This window comes from Pseudophryne corroboree, chromosome 2, assembly GCF_028390025.1.
Source record: "Pseudophryne corroboree isolate aPseCor3 chromosome 2, aPseCor3.hap2, whole genome shotgun sequence".
NCBI lineage: Eukaryota > Metazoa > Chordata > Amphibia > Anura > Myobatrachidae > Pseudophryne > Pseudophryne corroboree.
Genome location: NC_086445.1, coordinates 797877111 through 797904810, shown reverse-complemented (window position 1 = coordinate 797904810; position 27700 = coordinate 797877111). Strand labels below are relative to the sequence as shown.

Sequence of the window (27700 nt, the reverse complement as noted above, 5' to 3'; positions counted from 1 at the left end):
GGGAGCAATGGCGCGCAGCTTCCTGCTGCGCGCTTACCTCATGAAGATCTGAAGTCTTCTGCCGCATGGCGTCTTCATATGTCTTTCATACTCACCCGGCTTCTTTTTTCCAGCATCTGTGAGGAGGATGGCGGCGCGGCTCCGGGACGAACCCCAGGGTGAGACCTGTGTTACGACTCCCTCTGGAGCTAATGGTGTCCAGTAGCCTAAGAAGCAGAGCCCTTAACTCTTAAGAAGTGGGACTGCTTCTCTCCCCTCAGTCCCACGATGCAGAGAGTCTGTTGCCAGCAGAGCTCCCTGAAAATCAAAAACCTAACAAAATTATTTTTACAGAAAACTCAGGAGAGCTCCCTGTAATGCACCCTATCTCCTCTGGGCACAAGATCTAACTGAGGTCTGGAGGAGGGGCATAGAGGGAGGAACCAGTGCACACAATACTAGAAAGTTCTTTTAGGTGCCCATGTCTCCTGCGGAGCCCGTCTATACCCCATGGTCCTTACGGAGTCCCCAGCATCCTCTAGGACTTAAGAGAAAATAAGAATTTACTTACCGATAATTCTATTTCTCGTAGTCCGTAGTGGATGCTGGGGACTCCGTAAGGACCATGGGGAATAGCGGCTCCGCAGGAGACTGGGCACATCTAAAGAAAGCTTTAGGACTATCTGGTGTGCACTGGCTCCTCCCCCTATCACCCTCCTCCAAGCCTCAGTTAGGATACTGTGCCCGGACGAGCGTACACAATAAGGAAGGATTTTGAATCCCGGGTAAGACTCATACCAGCCACACCAATCACACCGTACAACTTGTGATCTGAACCCAGTTAACAGCATGATAACAGAGGAGCCTCTAGAAAAGATGGCTCACTACAGCAATAACCCGATTTTTTGGTAACAATAACTATGTACCAGTATTGCAGACAATCCGCACTTGGGATGGGCGCCCAGCATCCACTACGGACTACGAGAAATAGAATTATCGGTAAGTAAATTCTTATTTTCTCTAACGTCCTAAGTGGATGCTGGGGACTCCGTAAGGACCATGGGGATTATACCAAAGCTCCCAAACGGGCGGAGAGTGCGGATGACTCTGCAGCACCAATTGAGAGAACTCCAGGTCCTCCTCAGCCAGGGTATCAATTTTGTAGAATTTTACAAACGTATTTGCTCCTGACCAAGTAGCTGCTCGGCAAAGTTGTAAAGCCGAGACCCCTCAGGCAGCCGCCCAAGATGAGCCCACCTTCCTTGTGGAGTGGGCATTTACAGATTTTTGGCTGTGGCAGGCCTGCCACAGAATGTGCAAGCTGAATTGTACTACAAATCCAACGAGCAATAGTCTGCTTAGAAGCAGGAGCACCCAGCTTGTTGGGTGCATACAGGATAAACAGCGAGTCAGATTTTCTGACTCCAGCCGTCCTGGAAACATATTTTCAGGGCCCTGACAACGTTTAGCAACTTGGAGTCCTCCAAGTCCCTAGTAGCCGCAGGCACCACAATAGGTTGGTTCAGGTGAAACGCTGAAACCACCTTAGGGAGAAACTGAGGACGAGTCCTCAATTCCGCCCTGTCCGAATGGAAAATCAGATAAGGGCTTTTACAGGATAAAGCCGCCAATTCTGACACGCGCCTGGCCCAGGCCAGGGCCAACAGCATGACCACTTTCCATGTGAGATATTTTAACTCCACAGATTTAAGTGGTTCAAACCAAAGTGACTTTTGGAACCCAAAAAACTACATTGAGATCCTAAAGTGCCACTGGAGGCACAAAAGGAGGCTGTATATGCAGTACCCCTTTCACAAACGTCTGAACTTCAGGGACTGAAGCTAGTTCTTTTTGGAAGAAAATTGACAGGGCCGAAATTTGAACCATAATGGACCCCAATTTCAGGCCCATAGACACTCCTGTTTGCAGGAAATGTAGGAATCGACCCAGTTGAATTTCCTCCGTCGGGCCTTACTGGCCTCGCACCACGCAACATATTTTCGCCAAATGCGGTGATAATGTTTTGCGGTTACATCCTTCCTGGCTTTGATCAGGATAGGGATGACTTCATCCGGAATGCCTTTTTTCCTTCAGGATCCGGCGTTCAACCGCCATGCCGTCAAACGCAGCCGCGGTAAGTCTTGGAACAGACAGGGTCCTTGTTGGAGCAGGTCCCTTCTTAGAGGTAGAGGCCACGGATCCTCCGTGAGCATCTCTTGAAGTTCCGGTTACCAAGTCCTTCTTGGCCAATCCGGAGCCACGAATATAGTGCTTACTCCTCTCCATCTTATCAATCTCAGTACCTTGGGTATGAGAGGCAGAGGAGGGAACACATACACTGACTGGTACACCCACAGTGTTACCAGAGCGTCTACAGCTATTGCCTGAGGGTCCCTTGACCTGGCGCAATACCTGTCGAGTTTTTCCCAACGGTTTATAATCATGTGGAAGACTTCTGGGTGAAGTCCCCACTCTCCCGGGTGGAGGTCGTGCTGAGGAAGTCTGCTTCCCAGTTGTCCACTCCCGGAATGAATACTGCTGACAGAGCTATCACATGATTTTCCGCCCAGCGAAGAATCCTTGCAGCTTCAGCCATTGCCCTCCTGCTTCTTGTGCCACCCTGTCTGTTTACGTGGGTGACTGCCGTGATGTTGTCCGACTGGATCAACACCGGCTGACCTTGAAGCAGAGGTCTTGCTAAGCTTAGAGCATTGTAAATGGCCCTTAGCTTCAGGATATTTATGTGAAGTGATGTCTCCAGGCTTGACCATAAGCCCTGGATATTCCTTCCCTGTGTGACTGCTCCCCAGCCTCGCATCCGTGGTCACCAGGACCCAGTCCTGAATGCCGAATCTGCGGCCCTCTAGAAGATGAGCACTCTGCAACCACCACAGGAGGGACACCCTTGTCCTTGGTGACAGGGTTATCCGCTGATGCATCTGAAGATGCGACCCGGACCATTTGTCCAGCAGGTCCCACTGGAAAGTTCTTGCGTGGAATCTGCCGAATGGGATTGCTTCGTAGGAAGCCACCATTTTACCCAGAACCCTTGTGCATTGATGCACTGAGACTTGGCTCGGTTTTAGGAGGTTCCTGACTAGCTCGGATAACTCCCTGGCTTTCCCCTCCGGGAGAAACACCTTTTTCTGGACTGTGTCCAGGATCATCCCTAGGAACAGAAGACAAGTCGTCGGAACCAGCTGCGATTTTGGAATATTGAGAATCCAATCGTGCTGCCGCAACACTACCTGAGATAGTGCTACACCGACCTCCAACTGTTCCCTGGATCTTACCCTTATCAGGGAATCATCCAAGTAAGGGATAACTAAAATTCCCTTCCTTCGAAGGAATATCATCATTTCGGCCATTACCTTGGTAAAGACCCGGGATGCCGTGGACCATCCATACGGCAGCGTCTGAACTGATAGTGACAGTTCTGTACCATAAACCTGAGGTACCCTTGGTGAGAAGGGTAAATTTTGACATGAAGGTAAGCATCCTTGATGTCCCGAGACATCATGTAGTCCCCTTCTTCCAGGTTCGCAATCACTGCTCTGAGTGACTCAATCTTGAATTTGAACCTCTGTATGTAAGTGTTCAAAGATTTTAGATTTAGAATCGGTCTCACCAAGCCGTCCGGCTTCGGTACCACAACAGTGTGGAATAATACCCCGTTCCCTGTTGCAGGAGGGGTACCTTGATTATCACCTGCTGGGAATACAGCTTGTGAATGGCTTCCAAAACTGTCTCCCTGTCAGATGGAGACATCGGTAAAGCCGACTTTAGGAAAACGGCGAGGGGGAGACGTCTCGAATTCTAATTTGTACCCCTGAGATATCACCTGAAGGATCCAGGGGTCTACTTGCGAGTGAGCCCACTGCGCGCTGAAATTCATTGAGACGGGCCCCCCACCGTGCCTGATTCTGCTTGTAAAGCCCCAGCGTCATACTGAGGGCTTGGCAGAGGCGGGAGAGGGTTTCTGTTCCTGGGAACTGGCTGATTTCTGCAGCCTTTTTTCTCTCCCTCTGTCACGGGGCAGAAATGAGGAACATTTTGCCCGCTTGTCCACGAAAAGACTGCGCCTGATAATACGGCGTCTTCTCATGTTGAGAGGCGACCTGGGGTACAAACGTGGATTTCCCAGCTGTTGCCGTGGCCACCAGGTCTGAAAGACCGACCCCAAATAACTCCTCCCCTTATTAAGGCAATACTTCCAAATGCCGTTTGGAATACGCATCACCTGACCACTGACGTGTCCATAACCCTCTACTGGTAGAAATGGACAACGCACTTAGACTTGATGCCAGTCGGCAAATATTCCGCTGTGCATCACGCATATATAGAAATGCATCTTTTAAATGCTCTATAGGCAAAAATATACTGTCCCTATCTAGGGTATCAATATTTTCAGTCAGGGAATCCGACCACGCCAACCCAGCACTGCACATCCAGGCTGAGGCGATTGCTGGTCGCAGTATAACACCAGTATGTGTGTAAATACATTTTAGGATACCCTCCTGCTTTCTATCAGCAGGATCCTTAAGGGCGGCCATCTCAGGAGAGGGTAGAGCCCTTACAAGCGTGTGAGCGCTTTATCCACCCTAGGGGGTGTTTCCCAACGCACCCTAACCTCTGGCGGGAAAGGATATAATGCCAATAACATTTTAGAAATTATCAGTTGTTATCGGGGGAAAACCACGCATCATCACACACCTCATTTAATTTCTCAGATTCAGGAAAACTACAGGTAGTTTTTCCTCACCGAACATAATACCCCTTTTTGGTGGTACTCGTATTATCAGAAATGTGTAAAACATTTTTCATTGCCTCAATCATGTAACGTGTGGCCCTACTGGAAGTCACATTTGTCTCTTCAACGTCGACACTGGAGTCAGTATCCGTGTCGGCGTCTATATCTGCCATCTGAGGTAACGGGCGCTTTAGAGCCCCTGACGGCCTATGAGACGTCTGGACAGGCACAAGCCGAGTAGCCGGCTGTCTCATGTCAACCACTGTCTTTTATACAGAGCTGACACTGTCACGTAATTCCTTCCAACAGTTCATCCACTCAGGTGTCGACCCCCTAGGGGGTGACATCACTATTACAGGCAATCTGCTCCGTCTCCACATCATTTTCCTCCTCATACATGTCGACACAAACGTACCGACATACAGCACACACACAGGGAATGCTCTGATAGAGGACAGGACCCCACTAGCCCTTTGGGGAGACAGAGGGAGAGTTTGCCAGCACACACCAAAGCGCTATATATATACAGGGATAACCTTATATAAGTGTTTTTCCCCTTATAGCTGCTGTATTGTTAATACTGCGCCTAATTAGTGCCCCCCTCTCTTTTTTAACCCTTTCTGTAGTGTAGTGACTGCAGGGGAGAGCCAGGGAGCTTCCCTCCAACGGAGCTGTGAGGGAAAATGGCGCCAGTGTGCTGAGGAGATAGGCTCCGCCCCTTTTTCGCGGACTTTTCTCCTGCTTTTTTATGGATTCTGGCAGGGGTTAAAATTCATCCATATAGCCCTGGGGGCTATATGTGATGTATTTTCGCCAGCCAAGGTGTTTTTATTGCTGCTCAGGGCGCCCCCCCCTAGCGCCCTGCACCCTCAGTGACCGAAGTGTGAAGTGTGCTGAGGAGCAATGGCGCACAGCTGCAGTGCTGTGCGCTACCTTGGTGAAGACAGGATGTCTTCTGCCGCCGATTTTCCGGACCTCTTCTGTCTTCTGGCTCTGTAAGGGGGCCGGCGGCGCGGCTCTGGGACCCATCCATGGCTGGGCCTGTGATCGTCCCTCTGGAGCTAATGTCCAGTAGCCTAAGAAGCCCAATCCACTCTGCACGCAGGTGAGTTCGCTTCTTCTCCCCTTAGTCCCTTGATGCAGTGAGCCTGTTGCCAGCAGGTCTCACTGAAAATAAAAAACCTAAACTAAAACTTTCACTAAGAAGCTCAGGAGAGCCCCTAGTGTGCACCCTTCTCGTTCGGGCACAAAGATCTAACTGGGGCTTGGAGGAGGGTCATAGGGGGAGGAGCCAGTGCACACCAGATAGTCCTAAAGCTTTCTTTAGATGTGCCCAGTCTCCTGCGGAGCCGCTATTCCCCATGGTCCTTACGGAGTCCCCAGCATCCACTTAGGACGTTAGAGAAAATAGCATTTAATTCTTTCGACGCAGGGTTGGTTAGGGAGGCTTTCTTATTGTCTGTAAAGTAAGCCTCCTCAACCTGCTCAGGTGTTGTATCAGCAATATTCAATACTTCTCTAATGGCCTCTATAATCAACTGCACCCCTTTTGCAAGAGATGCCGCCCCCCCGCAATACATCCCCATCTGCCATGTCAGAGTCGGTATCAGTGTTATCTTGCATAATTAGGGCAAGAGCACGTTTTTGGGAGCGTACGTCAGGGGGCCAGGAGGCAACAGAACTGGATCAAACAGCCATAGAGTTCTGTAAAACCTGAGTTGCCAACTCATTTTGTGCAACTCTAGTAGAAATCTGAGAAATCATGCTTTTAAGAGAGGCTAGCCACTCAGGATCCCTTGCTGGGACCTGTGCTAACACAGTGCAATCCTGATTTCATGGAATGGGATCACCCTGAGTGGACATATCCTCTGCAGCATATGACACAGAGTCCCTGGACATAGCTTAATGGAGACCACAAACACTCCACACACACACACGCACACACACACACACACACACACACACACGGAAAGGCAGACAGAGTTTTCCCCCAAGAATGCCAAGAGAGAGACAGAGATTGGAGCCAACCCACACACAGCGCTTCTTGGATAGAGAACAGCCACTACCCAGCGCTGACTGTGTACCTTAATAGGTTACACAGCCCCCCCTTCTACAACCCCCCGTTACCGTTGTAAGATAGCTGGAGTTGATGAGGAAGGAAAGCTCTCCCTCCATTTCAGAGTCTCTGCAGGCAAGGAAAATGGCGCTGAACGCTGTTGTGTCCGCTCTGAGGAGAAGCTCCGCCCCCTTTCATGGCGCTGCTTCCCGCTCTCTGTTTGAATTATACTGGCCTGAGGTATGTGCTGGCAGTGATCCGGGGTCCCTGACAGGCTTGCCGACCAGTGGAGGGTGTAGGCGCTGGCTCAGGGCGCCCTTCACAGCGCCGCACTATGTACCGCTGAGCCCCGAAGCACAGTTAGTACTGCGCTCCATACCCTGTTGCCGCCATCCTCACACCGGCTCCCCGCTTGCTGGGGGGGGGGGGGGGGGGGGCGCGGTGACTAACTCGCCACAAATCTTCTGGCTCTGTAAGGGGGTGGCGGCACGCTGCCATGGTGAATGATCCCCAGCGGCGGCGATTGATCAATCCCCTCAGGAGCTCAGTGTCCTGTTAGCGGAGATTGTGGCTCAGACCCCTTAGGTCGGACACTACTCTCCAGCCCCCCCCCCCCCCCCCCCTTAGTCCCACAAAGCAGGGAGGCTATTACCAGCAGCCTGCCTGTAAAATAATAAACTCTAAAAAAAACTTTTACTAGAGAACCTCTGGAGAGCTCCCATTGCTGTGACCGGCTCCTCTGGGCACAATTTCTAAACGGAGTCTGGTAGGAGGGGCATAGAGGGAGGAGCCAACCCACACTCTCAAACTTCTAAAGAGCCAGTGGCTCCTAGTGTACCAGTCTATACCCCATGGTACTAATGTGGACCCCAACATCCTCTAGGACGTAAGAGAAAATAGCTTTTTATAATTTTTTATAAAATAAAACAAAACTGCAAATAACAGCTATTTGACGCAATTTAGGTTGCAGAAATACTTTTAATTATAACCAAAAATAAACGTTTATACTGTACTGTTATCCGATGTTAGTTTAGCATTTTTGGGGGTACGGGTAGTTAACAATTTTTTCACTTTTCACTGCCAGCAACAAATTTCGCAAATATGCAATTGAATAGGTGAATCGAGGGAGCGTACATACCCACAAAAATCATGTTTTCACAGTAAATTACCGCAATTTTGTGGCTAATTAAATTCTGCCCATTTTCTAAAACATACCATCAAATGTACTAGAATTTGTTTGCCTCAGGGCATGCAAATTTCACATGTATCATAATTATAACTGCTTCAGACATTCTGAAGCATCTAAAAAAGATAACCAACGTACCGGTGAGACTGGATGTGTTCCTTCCGCAGGCTGGCAAGCTTCGGCGACAGCACGGACATGTCCATAACCAATCGCAGTAAGCAGCAATTTGGCGACTTTCAGAGCATTCAAATAAGCACTCCTTCTTGTTTCCATGTCAGCGTTTGGCAGGAAATTATTCCGAGTAAGCATGCTCAATACAAGAGGCAAGCCACCACTTTTTAGGAAGTTGTACTGAAAATCACTGGCATCTTCTCCCAAGGGAGCATTGGCAGGCATTAACAAAGCATAAACAACCTAGAAATCATATACAGATGCATCATTAACACATATTCCCACTGTGTCACACTCTCAAAGTGCTGCAAATTTCTATCACTTTACAGCAGTTAAAATACATAATGCAAACATAGCCTGAACTATGATTTATATGCAGGAATCTGGCATTAGCTGTGGTCCTGTCCTTGAGCTCTGTGTTTTGGTCTCATGTGGGGCATGAGACCACACACACACACACATTCCTTTACTGAATATAGTATTTTTGGTTTACGCCTCAAACATTTCTTGAGCAAAGGTCTACAGATATGTTAATAACCTCCAGGCACTGGCTATAGAGTGTATTGCAAGGCGGTGAATGGGTCCACAAGCTCCTATTAATTTCAAGATGGCAAATCCTACAGCTGCTCATGAAAGATTTGTGTGTGCTTGCTTAAATTTGGCAGAGTCTGGTCCCTTTAGCACAATGTCAGATGTGCCTTGTAGGGGGAGGACCCTACTGCCTAGGCTGTGTTTATGCCTCACAGATGCCCACTTTTTTTTCTAATGACGTCTTGTTGTGGCCCAGTCCCCTTTACACACTGTTATTTTGTGCTGTATTTTGTGTGTTTTTAACTTGAAAACTTTAAATAAAGATCAAATTCTATAAAAATACATAATAAAACTTGAATGCACAGTAGCAAATGTGTACCAGTTAAAAGAAAATCACCAACCTCTGTTAGATAAAGAACTTGTGAAGCCGACTGGCCAAAGAATAGCGAATCTAAAGATGAACTCAGGCTGCTTTCTCCAAGTTTAGCATGATCTAAACAAATTGCTCTGAGTTTCTCTACAATAGTATTGTCTGAAATTAAGAAGAAACAGAAACCACTAAATACAAAGCTGGCAAACTCCAAGGGGCATATTCAATTACCAGCGGCAAATACCAGCAGAAAGTGATCACTGCTACCTCTGGGCTACTCATAGGTCTCTAACTGGATAAACTAGGTGACTTTACCTGGGAGAAGAAACAGTTTGACACAATTCATGGGAAATGTAATCTGCCCCAAAGACTGTGCACACATACAATCCAAAATTGCAAATTTAAGGAAAAACAAAGAAGCCTATTGGGATGCAGATTATTTGATTTAAACAACTCCCATATGAGCAGGGCACTTGAAGAAAAAAGGCTCCTCAAGACCCTAGTTAATACCCCCTCCTCCAGAAAGAGAGCTGTTTCATATAGCAATAACAAAATTGGGGGTCGCTGTAAAAAGTGTCGGTATGGGGGAGAAGTGATATCAGCGCATGTTAAGTATGTATGCAAGTTTAAATGCGGCGGCAAATGCCACATGACTATGCGCCCCTGTCTATATTAATGCTGCCATCTACAAGACAGTGCACAAAAGGGGGAAATTTATGAGCGGTCAGTGCGACTGACCGTTCTGACACCTGCAGCTATTGGCTGCCGGGTCCAGGCTGCATGGGAGATTTCACGATAGTAGCAAGATCTCGCGCAAGCCTAGTGGAGCCAGAAGGGAGGAGAGACACAGCGCATTGGCACTAAGCTGATGCGTTGTGGACTCTGGTGGGGATCACCAGAAAGGGTTGTTTTCACTCACCCATTCTGGTAAATTAAATGGTAATACAGCTCGTCTGTGAAGATGCCTGTTTGCTATTGTTTGGGACATTATTTACATTTTCTCTCTAAAATACAAATCTGGATAAGTAAGGCAACAACAAGATTTTAAGGGGCCTAGGTCTTAAGATAAAGGGACATGGTGCCGAATAAAACACAGGACAAGCCCATCACCTCAGCCTCCTTGCTGAGGGCAAAAGAAAGAAGAAAAAACATTAGGAAAACTCCAAACACTTGGTGTGCTGACTGAAGCAGAGGTTGAAGTAGGGATTTCATCCTTCTCTGTTCTAGTGCTCTGCCCGTTATGAGCTGTGCATAGTCCTGTCCGATTCCTGCTCCCCTTGAAAGAGTAGCCTCATTAATATTAAATGTCGTCTACATCAGAACAAAGCATTTCAGCTATCAGCCATTACCAAAGCAAATATGGAGCACATATGAAACCAAATGCTTTTTCCTTATTAAAATTTAACTCAATTGATATGAGATTTTTGTTAACTTCTTACATATATAATTAAGATTATTATTAGTTGCTCTTTTATATCAAGGTTATTTTGACAAGCAATTGGCTATACACAGGCTGCAACAGCATGAATAAACAATGTGTAATATGCTAGATACATGTAGGGCCTCTCAACATGCCAGTAACGCAAGATTCCAGTATAGATGGTGAACATCATTCATTGAACATTGTCTGGATAGAATTAATATTTTAATATATAAAAAAAAGCAAAGTAATTGATATTTGCTTGTGGATAAACATATTTACAATTGTTTCTTCATAATATACTTTTTTTTTATTTTTTTTTTATAATTGGGTCATTTCTTATAAGTAAACATAAAATTAAAAACAAACATTTTATAGTACAGGTTTGTAGGAGCAGCTCAGTAACTTTGCAATTAAATTCAGGAAGATTTTACATCTGTTTTAATACAGTAACCAACATATATGCATGCTTATAATAACAGGTGAATAGCCTGTATTTAAATATTACCCGGTGGCATAAGTTTCATCAGTACACGTGCACCATCACGTAGCGGTGACATGTTTAGGCTGCTTCCCAAGTCTGCAACTTGCCAAAGAAAAGAGATATACCGGTGGTGTAATGACATGATCTGAAAAAACAAAAATATAGTCACATCTTACATACTGTGAATGATAGCAAGAGCAAACAATTCTATAAAGCTGAAGTAATCCTTAAAGCCAAATGCAAAACACAACACACACAATGGAATGAAAATTAAAACTCCCCCAACATGACAGACCTAAAACGTCAGATAATCAAGATAAGGAAAATAAAACGGACCTCCAATCGCGCGAAAGCTCATGGGATAGGGGATAAGTCCCCGATCCCATGTGTAATCGTGGCTCAGTCAGCTCGGTTATCGCGGCTTATGCTTCAGGTGCCTGAGGCACCTGTAGCATAATCCGCAATAAGTGCAGACATCGGGAGGAGCATGTCGCATCGGGCCGAATAGGATAGCGCCCGACGATACAATACCGCGGGTAACTGGATACCCCCCCAAAGTCTGTTATTGGCTTGATTTGCATTGCGTTCTCACACCATAATTATAGAATTTATCTATAAAAATGCATACAATGATTTTAACGCTCATAAAAACGAGCACGAAATACCGAAAGGTTTGTGTATTTAAGTTACGACTGGAGCAGGAACAAACACTAAAGCAACTAACACCATATTAGTTATATTTGTTACAGCATGAAAGAAAAAAAAAATATACATATATATATATACAAACCACTCCAGGCAGGCAGCTTTCAACTTCTGGATTGGGGCCATCGCTATAGTGGTTTCCATGATTACCAGGAGAGCCCGTTGAGGAGTCTGATGAACTGTCAGGACTTGAAGGCATATTTGAACTTATCTGGGTGAGTTTGGCTGTAATCAGCTGAAACACATACACCATAAATACCATCACTGTACACAACACTTGTAAAATCACACATTTTGCAAAAAAAAAAAAAAAATTCTATACATACAAAATATGAACACCACTATATGTAAAATATATATTTATATTCTGGCTGTACATGGGTGCTTCAAGACACCCCTCACTGCAGCATTCTATGAAATTAAACAACTAAATACCTTCTTTATGGATGTGTATGTATTTTACATACAGATCAATGCAAGAACAATATACTTACAGTTTTATCTTTCAGATTCAACTGGCCAATCAATTTTCTATCTTCAGAAGGATCTACGAGTTCTCCTCCAATAAAAAGTTCAACCTTTGTATGTGCGCTATTTGCCTTGATACGATTAAGTATACAACGACGAACCGAACCTATTGTGTCATTTGTGTGAGACCATATATCCAAATCCTCCACCTGTCGACCCTGATTTGGAAATCGCACAACCAATGTTATGTGCTTACCCCGGAAAGCCCTACAAAGAACAAAAAATGAGCATGAACAATGAGCAGAAAAAGGAGGAAACAAAAAAGGAAAGCGTTAAATATGACATGAATTAATTCTTTGGGTGAGTAGTTATGCCAGACTTTCTATTTTTGGGTCTTACAAATTATAAACGTTTTCCAATTTTTCACTAAGTGTTAAGTCATCTCTGTACACTGTGGTCAATGACAGAAACGCAGGTATAGTATAGTTAAAATCCTTTCCCTGTACGTCCATCTGGGGGATAGTACAGGGCTAACTCTGGAGGTTAGAGGGGCTGGTACAATATTAGGGCACTCAACTCTTAACTAGTTCTGCCCCCTCTAACCATTCCCTATCCCCCCATATCTCAGATTATTCTACTAACAAAGGTGCCTGGGAAAGTCGAAAACAGCAAGAACACCCAGAAAGGGTGAGATACCAGTATACCCAGATGGATCACGATAAAAGGATTTTACAGTGAGTACACAAAAAAATCCACATTTCATCATACATCCCATCTAGGAGAACACTGCAGTACTGACTCTGGGACTTCCCAAAGTGGGCCTAATACTGAAGGGGCCTTGTTTGTCAAAAACACACATAAAACAAAAGTATGGAAACAGTCAAATTTGGTAAAAGTATGTACAGATGACCAGGTTGCCGCTCTGTACATTTATTCCAAGGCCCCATGGCGAACTGCTGAAGATGCACCAATGGCACAAGTCGAATAAGCCCAGAGGGGAGGCAAAACTAACGTACTGGAAGATCGATACGCCTGGCGAATGGGGGCACTAATCTGCCAAGCAATAGAAGACTTTGAGGCTGGCCAGCGACGCTTGGGAGTGTCCATGAGATTTAAAAAGCCATCTGTACATTAAATAGAAGAGGCATGCACTACAACATCAAAAAGGCAGTGGGCAGAATATACAGAATATGACAAACTGGCAACAGTCGAGAGAACAATGTATTAGTTTAAATTAAACTTTGACACAACCTTAGGGTGGTGTTAAGTGACAATCCTAATTACCTATCAGTATGAAAGATGAATATGGGAGGATTACAAGATACTGCAACAATTCCGGGATACCCGCCTATCAGAGGCAATAGCTAGGAGGAAAACCACCTAAAGTAAGGTAATTAAATTCCACAGATTCAAGAGACTCAAATGGCGCTTTCTGAAGTGCATCCAAAACCAAAATCAAATCCCACTGAGAGATAAGCGGAATGTACAGCGGTTGTGTGCAAAGCATCCTTGGAGGAATGTCTGCACTTCCAGAACGATCGTTAACCTTCTTTGGAAAGGGAGTGAATTCGCAAACACCTGATCTTTAAGGAAGGAAAGGAGAAGGCCTATAGAAAACCCTTCCTGAAGAATAAAAGATAGGAGCCTGGGAATGAAAAAAAAATACTCACTAAGAGAAGTCTTCTTTCAAGCCACTGAATATAAAATCATCAAATACGATGGTATATTCTTGATGTGGCCAGCTTTCTAACCTAGAAAACGATAGGACTTGTCTGAAAAACCCACGGGCTCCCAGAATCTGGGTCTCAAGAGACAAGTCAACAAAACAAGCGAAGACAAATCAGGGTACAGAAATGACCCTTTTTGCAGTAGATCCTCCTGCAGAGGATGACGCCAAGGTGTCTCGACCAGCAGACCCCTCAATGTTGTGTACCACTACTAACTAGGCCAATCCTGAGTAATTAGAATGTACCTTTTGCTGAAATCTCTAACTCACCATGGACAGCATGAACAGAAACGAAACCAGATAACCCATCCGGAAGGATCAAAGGTACAGTCTTGGTGTCCACAAAGGTCGCCCGAGTGTCTCTGGATCCCACTCTGTGCACAGGCAGCTTACAGAGACAGAAAACCATGACATCTATGTTGAGCGTCCCCCAACAATCCGAAACCATCTGATATGCCTCCTTATATACCCTCCATTCACCAGAATGGGCCGTATGGTGACTAAAAAAGTCCACTTACCAGTTCTCCACTTCTGGAATGTGGATGGTCGAAATGGTAGGAACCCAAATTTCCGCCCAAATGAGATGTGAACTAACTCCATCACCTGACAATTTTCGGTCCCTCCCTGGCGAACGACATACAAGATGGGCATTGTCAGACTGAATGCGAGCTGGCTTGTTGGGCAGTACATCCAGAACCTGAACCACAGGGTGTCTCACAGCTCTCACCTCCAGAATGTTGATGGGATAAGCTGATTTCACCCTGGACCAGCAACCCTGGAGATGTACAGTATGTTCATAGTTACTGGCTGGCATCTGTTGTGGCCAGGGTCCAATCCCAAATCAAGAAATGGGACCACTTGGATAGGTTCTGGGATTGGAGCTACCACTCCAGATACTGGCGAGTCTGAGGCGATAGTCAGAACAACTGCTGGTCTAAACAGGGTCCTGTCCTGTTCCAATGTTCAAGGATCTAGCTTTTTAGAGGACGATCATAGAACCAGACATACGGGTCAGCTTCAAATGAGCCACCATCTTTCACAGGAGTTGCATACACCAAAGTTCAGGAAAATGGGGTTGGTAAAGAAACGTTCTCACAGAGAGGTCCTGAATTTTCAACGGAGTATTATAGACTCCGACAGTGAGTGTTGAATAAGAGGCCCAAGAAAACTATACTTTGGGATGGTAGGAGGTAGGACTTTGAATAATTTAGGATCCATCCATGAGTCTGTAGAATATCCACTTCCACTAGCTGAAGCAGTATGGTACCTGAAGGTGCCGGCGTCCAAACAGGAAATGGTGGTAATGCCCTTGAGCCTTATCAAAGAAACCACGTGGGCCACAATTTTATTTATTTTTAAACTCTGGGGGCTGTGAACAGATCGAAAAGTAAGGCTCAAAACTGAAAGTGCATCTTACCCACTGTGAAGCAGAGTAACTTCTGATGGCCTTTCCAAATAAGGATACCAGGAATTCGCCTTCCACCATTGTGCCAGAAACTCCATCTAGAAGTGTGCCAACTCAAGGTATGGATTGAGCAGTTTTCAAATTCAGTATTTGACGAAAAGAACAATCCAAAAAGTTTACCAGGAATAGGTTGTTGGTGTACAATAACTACTGAATCTAGGAGAGAATGAACAGCATCCTGCAAAGCTGCCTTTTTTGCAGGATCCTGGGGAACAGGAATGGAGAAGAATCTACTGGGGCTGTGGTCTGTCAAATACAGACTGTAACCTCTGTTCAGAACGTCCTGTGCTCTTACCTTCAGTGGCCTGGTATACAATACTGGCGAGTTCTGGACCAAAGAGTCTCCTGCAAATGGAACCACTTCCAAGGTATGCTTGGACTCTGGATCTGCCTCCCAAGATCTGAGCCAAAATGATCTTCTAGCTGAAGTCGCAAGAGAAGAGGTACTCGATTGCGAGGAAACTATGTCTAATGCCTCATCACCCATATAGATCAAGAGCTCACGGAATTGGTCAACCAAAGAGACGATCCATGGAATCTCCCTAATCAGCACAACAATTGCTCTGTCCAAGATCCCAGAGCTTGTTGATCCAGGCCATATCTAAAACTGCTGGTCCCTGCAAAGAAAAACAAAATGTTTTTGAGCAAAGCATTACTCTTTATACCTGTCTGATCCTGTGAGTTTGCTGCTTGTCCAAAGGGATAACAGTCGCCTTGCCTATTCTGGAAATGGAAGCATCCACTCAAGGTGGCCCCTCTTGGATTTGAAGTGGTCCACTTCAATAAAAGAAGGGGGGGGGGGGGGGGGGGGCTACACACAAAGAGGCACTGGGAGGAAAATGGCGGTTGAGGGTTTTCATCCTAAAAGCTTGTGAGGGAACTTGCTGGCCAAGGCAGATGGCTTATCGGGTCATAGGGATCGCTGTAAGTGGTGCAGGCTAACCTAACGAAAGGAGAAGTTCTTCCCAGCTTATTTCAGCCCCACAGCGGTCTCGGACCTACCAGGAAGATCCTGGTAACAAATGATCTGATCCCAGCAGAACTAACCTCTCATGCTGTAACAGGAAGCTGGGAGTAGAGCGAGAGTCCCGTACTTAACTACTGGTCTCACTCAAACTGCCTGAGCGATGTGACTGAGGCAATATGACCAAAAAAATGTTTGATCTAAAATTAAAATCTGTGCCTTACTGCACATGCACTAAAGAAAAAACAGATATCGGGGGAAATGGGAGTGGTTTGAAGGGACAGCACTGCTGTGTCCCCCATATCAGATGTATGAGTGAGGAATTAGTTCTAATACATGCTACACATACATACATTTACAGCCGCACACACATTATATATATTATATATATATATATATATATATATATATATATATATATATATACACACATACACACACACACATATATATATATATATATACACACACACACACACACACACACTGCTCAAAAAAATAAAGGGAACACTAAAATAACATCCTAGATCTGAATGAATTAAATATTCTTATTAAATACTTTGTTCTTTACATTAGTTGAATGTGCTGACAACAAAATCACATAAAAATTATCAATGGACATCAAATTTATTAACCCATGGAGGTCTGGATTTGGAGTCACCCTCAAAATTAAAGTGGAAAAACACACTACAGGCTGATCCAACTTTGATGTAATGTCCTTAAAACAAGTCAAAATGAGGCTCAGTGGTGTCAGTGGCCTCCACGTGCCTGTATGACCTCCCTACAACCCACACAAGTGGTTCAGGTAGTGCAGCTCATCCAGGATGGCACATCAATGCGAGCTGTGGCAAGAAGGTTTGCTGTGTCTGTCAGCGTAGTGTCCAGAGCATGGAGGCGCTACCAGGAGACAGGCCAGTACATCAGGAGACGTGGAGGAGGCCGTAGGAGGGCAACAACCGAGCAGCAGGACCGCTACCTCCGCCTTTGTGCAAGGAGGAGCACTGCCAGAGCCCTGCAAAATGACCTCCAGCAAGCCCCAAATGTGCATGTGTCTACTCAAACGATCAGAAACAGACTCCATGAGGGTGGTATGAGGGCCTGACATCCACAGGTGGGGGTTGTGCTTACAGCCCAACACCGTGCAGGAAGTTTGGCATTTGCCAGAGAACACCAAGATTGGCAAATTCGCCACTGGCGCCCTGTGCTCTTCACAGATGAAAGCAGGTTCTCACTGAAAACATGTGACAGACGTGACAGAGTCTGGAGACGCCAAGGAGAACGTTCTGCTGCCTGCAACATCCTCCAGCATGACCGGTTTGGCAGTGGGTCAGTAATGGCGTGGGGTGGCATTTCTTTGTGGGGCCGCACAGCCTTCCATGTGCTCACCAGAGGTAGCCTGACTGCCATTAGGTACCGAGATGAGATCCTCAGACCCTTGTGAGACCATATGCTGGTGCGGTTGGCCCTGGGTTCCTCCTAATGCAAGACCATCCTCATGTGGCTGGAGTGTCAGCAGTTCCTGCAAGACGAAGGCATTGATGCTATGGACTGGCCCGCCCGTTCCCCAGACTTGAATCCAATTGAGCACATCTGGGACATCATGTCTCGCTCCATCCACCAACGCCACGTTGCACCACAGACTGTCCAGGAGTTGGCGGATGCTTTAGTCCAGGTCTAGGAGGAGATACCTCAGGAGACCATCCGCCACCTCATCAGGAACATGCCCAGGCGTTGTAGGGAGGTCATACAGGCACGTGGAGGCCACACACACTACTGAGCCTCATTTTGACTTGTTTTAAGGACATTACATCAAAGTTGGATCAGCCTGCAGTGTATTTTTCCACTTTAATTTTGAGTGCGACTCCAAATCCAGACCTCCATGGGTTAATAAATTTGATTTCCATTGATAATTTTTGTGTGATTTTGTTGTCAGCACATTCAACTATGTAAAGAACAAAGTATTTAATAAGAATATTTCATTCATTCAGATCAAGGATGTGTTATTTTAGTGTTCCCTTTATTTTTTTGAGATATATATATATATATATATATACATACACACATACACATACATATACATATATATATATATATATATATATATATATATATATATTGGTGACTGCAGTCTGGGTACGTATTGGAGAACCCCATAATATCTTCAAATAGGTGTGGTGCTACACTAGAAATGTTTAGAAGACTCCCAAACGTGGTAGCAACCCCAAATAGCCTCACTGACTAAAGCAAAGTATAGCCTTAGTGTCCACTCTAGGCTGTTTTAGCAGGGCGCGGCGCCCTGCCCTATTTTTTAAAGTCAAAATCCGCCCTGCCCGTTTTGCGGCGTCCTGCTAGAACAGCCGCCCGCTTCCTGCCCTCCCAGCGTGTAAAGATGCCGTGCCATTCACGATATGGGAGAGAGCTGGGGAAGCCCAGCACCAACGGAGGTGCTGGGCACGCCCCCAACAGTGACGTCGACGGCCACAGACGCACCCTATAGCAACGTCTGTGGCCCGCACCGTCCACTAAAATGACGTTAGCGTGGTCACGCCCCCTAATTTACATGGCCGCGCCCCCGTTTCACCGATATGCCCCTGGAGTCCGGCGCCCTGCCCCATATTAATTCTAGAAGGAACACTATAGCCTCTCAATATAACATCTCCAAAACTTCAATTTAAAGTATAACTCACTCTGCAGTAAAACAAACCTGGACATCGGAAGAATTGTCCTCTCTTCGTGGTAGTCACTGTCGCATTCATTTATATATTCTTTGAGGACAGTCAAAACCCTGACCATTCGTATTGCTTCTTGCCTTGCACAATTAATACTGTCTTTGTCACCATCTAACACACATAATGTGTCATAAGAGGCTTTCAAACGATCAAAGCAAGACTGAATGAAGTCCTCATGTATCTCCACCTAAAGGAAACAAAATCAATGAAAAAAACAGAAACCGGGAAATATGACGGGGGGGGGGGGGGGGGGGGGGAGAGAAAGAGTACTAAAATTACTGTTCCAACTTCCCATTTCCTCAGCGTTTCAGGGCTTGTTTTTCGCTACTATTTTGCTTGCACACAAATAAATGCATGAAGAGCTAATCAAAAATAGGGCAAGTAAGAATACTCACACCACTGCATTCAAAAAATTAAACTATAGGTTTACATATTAGAAAGAAAAAACAACCTAATTCTCATAAGTTAGGGGTTTGCTACCAGTAAAACAGATTGCATTGTTAAAAGCGAAATACAAAAATACCATATGGAAACTGACACATTAATACATGCTTAAATCATTTGTTTTCATTAATTTCCACCAATTTTTCCAGCACGTCTGAACAAGTTCAAGTTTAATACCGATACATGTACAGTAATTTATCATACAAAAAGGGAAAAAATTTTTTTTTTATAAAGACAAAAAGGTAATTCTAGCACAAACCGGTCATAAAGAAGAACAATCAATCGGCTATCCAATTTGTTCCTTTTCTGAGCAGGGGATCACTTTGGGGAAAATCCCTATTTTAAGTTAGAAGCATCAGGATTTATTTCTGAACCCCTGGGACAACTCCCTGAACGACTACTTAGGCACTTAGTAGTTTTTAATTGGCCAATAATGAAATGTAATTTTTGGGTCAAAAAATGCAAAGTGATGGAAATTTGAATACAAGGTATGGGACAGGTATAATGGGGTGCTTTATGAGTGGGACAAGTGTTTTTAGATTTCCAAGAGGGAACAATTGGTCTGCTTCCATTTTTTTTTTTTTTTTTTTTTTAAGTCCCCTAAAATTACTCAAATACATACTTAGACCGTTAAAAGATAGACAGTCATTAGGAAGACTCCATATGGGCGACAGTCAAAAGTCCGACAAGGTCAAAGGTCCGACACCAAAAAATATAGTTTGTTTTTCTGTGGGTTTTTTTTTTCTTTACAACTTTTGCCTCGTTTACTATCCATGTCACAAATCATTACCTTTTAGTAAAGTTGTGCCGAGAGAAGCGGAGCGAGACACAGAGACCAAAGCGTGGCGAGTGCAGCGAGTCCACGAGAGGACCAATTTCAACAAATTTGGGTAAAAAATGTTTAAAAACACAAAAAAATATATATTTTTTTTGTGTCTGACTTTTGACTGTCGACCATATAGTGTCTACCTAATGACTATCTTTTAACTATGTGCTATACTACACCCCATTTGTTGATGTACCCTAAATTTAATCAGAGCACCTATTTTGCAGAAAAAATAGCTATAATTTTAAAAAAATTTATATAACAGCCATTTGACCCCCCACAATGCTGCTATCAACAGATGCTGGAAAAGCCTTTAATGAATTGGATAAACAAGTCAAAAGCTAAACTGAATTGGTAGGCTCCTGTGAAATGTAATCAATACTTCCTTTTGGGAGACAGTGTCCTGATCTGAGAACTAGTCTTAGTTGGTTGAAGGGACAATGAAGGAATTGTCTCCTGCTGAATTCTGTGTGATCTGGATTCAATTTTGGCTTTGTGAGTCATAATTTGTGTATCCCCTCAACAACTAGAGGTGTGCAACATCTGTATGCTGTGGTACCCCTAAGCACCTTCAGCTAAGGGTTTGTCCATTTCAGGACATATACTGACGCGAATACACATCTTGCTTTAACATGCAGCATCAGTTTGTATCCACTGGCCATTTGTTAAGCACTATGCGCTTAACCATTTCTGGCTGCCATGAGGTGGAGCCTAGCGTCTCCAAACTCAAGCTGTCTGTCTACTACAAAGTGCAGTTTTGGTCTATAGGAAGTGACCAGAGGGAAATTAACCAACAGTAACCAGGAGGTATAGCAGCAGAATAATCACACATACAAGTAAACTGTTCAGGTGCCAGCGGTAGGAGCCCTTGAGAAGCGGTTACAGGTTCCAATCAGGAGCCTGTTGGAACAAGCGATTTCATGTGCCAATGTACGAACCTACTGACGTCAGCCAGTTATTCATCCACAACACATTCATAGAAGTCAGTAATTGGTTGCTACAGATGGTGAGAGGAAATCCCTATAACCTAAGAGTGGTTAAGTAAGCATATTTAGCTTGCAACAAGTAGAGTAACTTCTACAATTAACATGACTGCCTGGTGGCGGGAGGTCATCGGGTTACAGAATTGTTCATGTCCAAAGACTGACAAGAAACCTGGTTAGTCAAAAGGACCATCACAAGGCAAAACCAGACACCATCATTTGATTTATATGGAATTTAAACATCACTTTTGGGAAGAAATGGGCCTAGTACGAAGTACCATCATGTCATCCTGAAACACTAGATTAAAGGAACAGGACAAGACAATAGGCTCTGAAACCTCTATACAGAGGAAGAGAAAAGTGGGAACATTTACATTTAGGGGTAAATTTACTGAGGTGGGAGTTTTTTTTTTCTTGTTTTTTTTTTTAAAACTGGGGATGTTGCCCATAACAACCAATCAGATTCTATCTATTTCTTCTAGAACAGGCCTGGCCAACATGTGGTTCTCCAGCTGTTGTGAAACGACATGTCCCAGCATACACTGCCACAGTTTTTCTACTAGGGAATGCTAAAACTGTGGCAGGGCATGCTGGGATGTGTAGTTTCACAACAGCTGGAGAGCCACAGGTTGGCCATGACTGTTCTAGAAGAAGCTAGATAAAAGTTAAGTAGAATCTGATTGGTAGCTATGAGCAACATTACCAGTTCTAAAAGAAAATACTCCCATCTTAGTAAATTCACCCCCCTGACCGCAAAGTTCCCACCATTGACTATAATGGAGGGGTTGTTCGATGCGCTGTCTGCCAGCTCAGACGCGCATAGGCAATCAGGAGAGTGCCAGGACGTGGCGCTCCCTGATTGCCTGAAGGGACCCTCAGTGACAGGAGTCACGGGGGGTCTCTGCCTTCGGGGAAAGGGGTCCCATGTGTAAACATGGGACCTCTTTCAGTCCGTGTGGATCGGGTATGCGGTTTTTTTTTTGCCAAGTACGAGGATTACAAATAATAACAGGACACTGGATTTAGGAAAGTATAATTTTATTTTCAGGTACACGTGGATTCTACTTGGACAAGTGGACCGAACGTCGTGTCAACATAGGTAAGTATGTGTGTGTGTCGACACGTATGTAATAAAGTTGTACTTTCAAGGTGTGTGTGTCCTGTTTTTATTTGGGTATTTTTTTTGCAGTAGAACTACAGGTACCAGCGGGCCCGTTTCCCCCCGCATGCTGGTACTTGTGGTTCTCCAAGTACCAGCTTGCGGGGGAGGCTTGCTGGGACTTGTAGTTCTTCTGCAAAAAACAATATTCTTTCATTATCAACAAGACTATCAGCCCCCCATCCGCAGCGGTTGGATGGGGGGGGGGGGGGGGGGGACAGCCTCGGGCTTCACCCCTGGCCCTTGGGTGGCTGGAGGGGGGAGACCCCTTGATTTAAGGGGTCCCCACTCCTCCAGGGTACCCCGGCCAGGGGTGACTAGTTTGGGTTTTAATGCCACGGCCGCAGGTACCGGTATAAAAGTGTCCCCCGGCTGTGGCATTATCTCCCCAGCTAGTGGAGCCCGGTGCTGGTACAAAAAATACGGGGGACACCTACGCTTTTTGTCCCCCGTATTTTTTGCACCAGGACCGGACGCAGAGCCCGATGCTGGTTCTAAAAATACGGGGGATCCCCTGTCAATTTTCCCCCCGTATTTTTACAACCAGGACCGGCTCGAAGAGCCCGAGGCTGGTTATGCTTAGGAGGGGGGACCCCACGCATTTTTTTTCTTTATTTTAACCCATTCCCACCCCTTCCCACTAAAAACCATGCTCTCTTTATTTTAGTCAGTTAAAAAAAAAATATTCTTTTTAAAAATACATAATACTTGTGTCCCTCTAATAGACAAACCAAGTACATAATCCCTTCTAATATAAATAGATATGCTATTAGCAATAAAAAAAAAACATGTTTTCAAAATTTTTTTATTAGATTACGCCAGCAAAGTGAGGCGGAAGGAAATTGACGATATTACTGTCAAAAAGCACTAAAGTCGAATAGACATTCTTCAATTGAATATACTTTTGTCGAATTGCCGCATTTTTACCACTGCAGACATGTCGAATTTTCAAAATGTCGAATTGCAAAAAGTCGAATCTGAAAAGTCAGGTTTTTTGACGAAAAGTACTGTATTGCATTGTAGATTTTTTTTTTGTGTCGAAAATGCCCCGTTTTTCGACATTTTCAGGAATTCAACCGCAATTGCATATACCCTATAGGCACACCATATCTGGTGATAACGCTGAGCAGTTAAACTTCCTCATGATAGCGAGAGGCCAGAGTACCACTACGTATAAGGCCAATCTAGAGGTAATAAAATGACCGTCACCCATTCTAACTTGATGTATTTGAGAACACGTGGCAGCAGTGGGAAAGGAAAGAGTTCGATCAGGTGAAAATTCTACAGAACAGTCAAGGAAATCGAACAAGAGTGTTGCTGGAACTCTTTTTGAAACAATAATGTGCTACCTCCAGATGAAGGGACCACCTCATAGGGGTTAAAATCCTGCCAGCTGAGATGATCTGCCTCCCAATTGTTAACCCCAGCACTTGTGCCCTCCTGGTGATTGAGATACACCATAGCCATGGTGTTGTCTGACTAAGCCTTCACCAGAGATCACCACAGATGGATCTGAGCCACAGTCAAGGCCCTGTAGATTGTCTGGAGTTCCGGGACATTGATGGTTAAGGACCTATTGACTGAACAACATTCCATGGTACAGAAACTGAAGACGCATAACTCACTGGCCTCTGGTCACCAGAGTCCAATTCCAGATTGTGAAGAAGCGACAGATGCCTAATTTCTTGGAATCCAGCCACTACAGGAGGGAAAGTGTTATGCAGAGACAGCAGAGTCACCAGAGATAAACAGAAATGGAATCCATTCCATTTGGACAGCAGATCCAACTGGAATTCCCAGAAATGGAACAGCCTTGCTGGGAAAGACAAGTTTTCCCAACATGCACGCGCAGAAATGTACTGAAACCACCTTCTTCAGAACCAACCAAATCAGGAATTATATGGACAGAATCTTGTCCAGAGGGAGAAATGCCCTCTGTAGAGCGGTATCTAAGATCATGCTTAAGAACAGCATCCACTGCAATGGATTAAGTCTGGATTTATTAAAGTTAAGTCCAACTATGAGATATCAGAATACAGAGTCAAACATGGGACTAAAGAACTTCCGGAAATGGGCCTCGGATCAGGTGGTCAATGAGAAAGAGACTATTGGCACCCCCAAAAGATAAGACCGCTTAAACCTTTGTTAACACCAGTGGGATGGTGGAAAGGCCAAAGGGCAGAGTCCTGAACGGAAAATGCTCATTCTGTGTTGCAAACTGAAGGAGGGACTGATGAAGCTCCCATCCCTGACGTCTATGGACATCATCATTTCCCCATTATTTGCTGGAAACTGAATCAAGAGTTTACATCTTAAACCTCTGGAGCCATAAATAGACGTTCAGAGGCTTTAGGGCAAACAGACATGTCTTCCTTGGGAACTACAAACAGAGTAGAACAGAAACACTGTTTTTCTTGCTCCACCATATCAGGAAATACCACACCGGAGGAAATCAAGTTCTGCACGTCCTCTTCCCCAAAGCCAGACGTATCCGACGAAAACCCGGAAAGAACCTCTGAGGAGGATGTCCCAAGATTTCTATCTGGTATCCCATCAAGAGGATGTCCCGCATCCAAGGAAATGAGTGACTGCTGACCAGGATTAACGGACTTTAAATCTGACCCCCCCCAACCCCCACGCCACCCTGGACTATCCTGTGGCAACTCTGGAACACTGGACCAGAACGAGGGGAAGAAAGGTGCTTCCCCCACCCTTCCCCAGACGAGGGAAGAAAGAGCCCTATGTGACGTGATTGCTAAAGCTGCACCACTGTATGCCATTGAGATAGAAGAGCTGTGTCTGCAACTGAAACTTTTGACATGCTGTCAACATACAAATCCACTCCAGGAAAGGAGGGGAGAGCAGGGAGTAATTTCACCTTCTGAGGTCGGACCCCTTCTGGTGTCATGGAAACATGAGGATTCTCCTTCTAAAGGCAGGGACAGAAGCTGACTGCGGATTTCCTCCAATGCCAATCAGTCCTAAGATGGATCCTACTTACTGCTACTACTAGCCTCCAGCGCATGGACACAACAATCTCCGGTATCTCCTTGGAATCCCATGTAGAAAACAGACTTCCGTAGCATGAAGTCTGCCCGGAAAAGGACAGTAGAGAGTTACCCATCCACTCGGCAATGAGAGAAGTCAGAAACGGGTAGTTACTGACTGTGGGATGGACTCCCTATACCCCAGGAGTGGCAAAGTAAGCCCACTCAGCTTGCAGAGAAATACAGTAATTTATCTGCAATCTGTACTGGCCAGCGGAGTAAGAACATCAGGGAAAATTATCTTTGGAAGTTTTCACAAATCAACTTTTGTGTGTAAGGGTTCACTCAAACAGTATACCCAACTCGCCCCGCCCCCCCCCCAAAAAAAAAAGTATGGACAAGCTTGAAATATGAAAACAAAAATAAGAATTTACTCACCGGTAATTCTATTTCTCATAGTCTGTAGTGGATGCTGGGAACTCCGTAAGGACCATGGGGAATATACGGGCTCCGCAGGAGACTGGGCACTCTAAAAGAAAGATTAGGTACTATCTGGTGTGCACTGGCTCCTCCCTCTATTCCCCTCCTCCAGACCTCAGTTAGGGAAACTGTGCCCGGAAGAGCTGACACAACAAGGAAAGGATGTGGAATCCAGGGTAAGACTCATACCAGCCACACCAATCACACTGTACAACTTGTGATAACCATACCCAGTTAACAGTATGAACAACAACTGAGCCTCCTTTTACGGATGGCTCATAACAATAACCCTATAGTGAAGCAATAACTATATACAAGTATTGCAGAGAGTCCGCACTTGGGACGGGCGCCCAGCATCCACTACGGACTACGAGAAATAGAATTACCGGTGAGTAAACTCTTATTTTCTCTGACGTCCTAGTGGATGCTGGGAACTCCGTAAGGACCATGGGGATTATACCAAAGCTCCCAAACGGGCGGGAGAGAGCGGATGACTCTGCAGCACCGAATGAGCAAACTCAAGGTCCTCCTCAGCCAGGGTATCAAACTTGTAGAATTTAGCAAATGTGTTTGAACCCGACCAAGTAGCAGCTCGGCAAAGCTGTAAAGCCAAGACCCCTCGGGCAGCCGCCCAAGAAGAGCCCACCTTCCTTGTGGAATGGGCTTTTACTGATTTAGGATGCGGCAGTCCAGCCGCAGAATGTGCCAGCTGAATCGTGCAACAGATCCAGCGAGCAATAGTTTGCTTTGAAGCAGGAGCACCCAGCTTGTTGGGTGCATGCAGGATAAATAGCGAGTCAGTTTTCTTGACTCCAGCCGTCCTGGAAACATAAATTTTCAAAGCCCGGACTACGTCCAGCAACTTGGAATCCTCCAAGTCCTGAGTAGCCGCAGGCACCACAATAGGTTGGTTCAAATGAAACGCTGATACCACCTTTGGGAGAAATTGGGGACGAGTCCTCAATTCTGCCCTGTCCATATGGAAGATCAGATACGGGTTTTTACACGACAAAGCCGCCAATTCTGACACACGCCTAGCTGAAGCTAAGGCCAACAGCATGACCACCTTCCACGTGAGATACTTTAGCTCCACGGTCCTAAGTGGCTCAAACCAGTGTGATTTCAGGAAATCCAACACAACGTTAAGATCCCAAGGTGCCACTGGAGGCACAAAAGGGGGCTGAAAATGCAGCACTCCCTTTACAAACGTCTGAACTTCAGGCAGTGAAGCCAGTTCTTTTTTAAAGAAAATAGATAGGGCCGAAATCTGGACCTTTATGGACCCCAATTTTAGGCCCATAGTCACCCCTGACTGTAGGAAGTGCAGAAATCGACCCAGCTGAAATTCCTCTGTTGGGGCCTTCCTGGCCTCACACCAAGCGACATATTTCCGCCATATGCGGTGATGATGCTTTGCTGTCACATCCTTCCTAGCTTTTATCAGCGTAGGAATCACTTCATCTGGAATGCCCTTTTCTGTTAGGATCCGGCGTTCAACCGCCATGCCGTCAAACGCAGCCGCGGTAAGTCTTGGAGCAGACAGGGCCCCTGCTGTAACAGGTCCTGTCTGAGAGGCAGAGGCCATGGGTCCTCTGAGATCATTTCTTGTAGTTCTGGGTACCAAGTTCTGCTTGGCCAATCCGGAACGATGAGTATAGTTCTTACTCCTCTCTTTCTTACTATCCTCAGTACCTTGGGTATGAGAGGAAGAGGAGGGAACACATAAACCGACTGGTACACCCACGGTGTCACTAGTGCGTCCACAGCTATCGCCTGAAAGTCCTTTGACCTGGCGCAAATTTTTTTTTAGCTTTTTG

At 45.4% G+C, this 27700-nt stretch overlaps 1 protein-coding gene across 6 annotated transcripts in view; it reads right to left on the bottom strand.

Moving 5' to 3' along the window:
* USP9X (ubiquitin specific peptidase 9 X-linked) overlaps positions 1-27700 on the bottom strand; it is a 500932-nt gene that overhangs the window by 193973 nt on the left and 279259 nt on the right. For all 6 annotated transcript variants that reach the window (XM_063955597.1, XM_063955592.1, XM_063955595.1 and 3 more), the window contains exons 18-23: positions 18980-19191; positions 12147-12387; positions 11738-11887; positions 10972-11092; positions 9075-9205; positions 8110-8385 (exon numbers count right to left, since the gene is read on the bottom strand). In XM_063955597.1, coding sequence (XP_063811667.1) covers positions 8110-8385; positions 9075-9205; positions 10972-11092; positions 11738-11887; positions 12147-12387; positions 18980-19191 — 1131 coding nt within the window. The remainder of the gene's footprint in view (positions 1-8109; positions 8386-9074; positions 9206-10971; positions 11093-11737; positions 11888-12146; positions 12388-18979; positions 19192-27700) is intronic.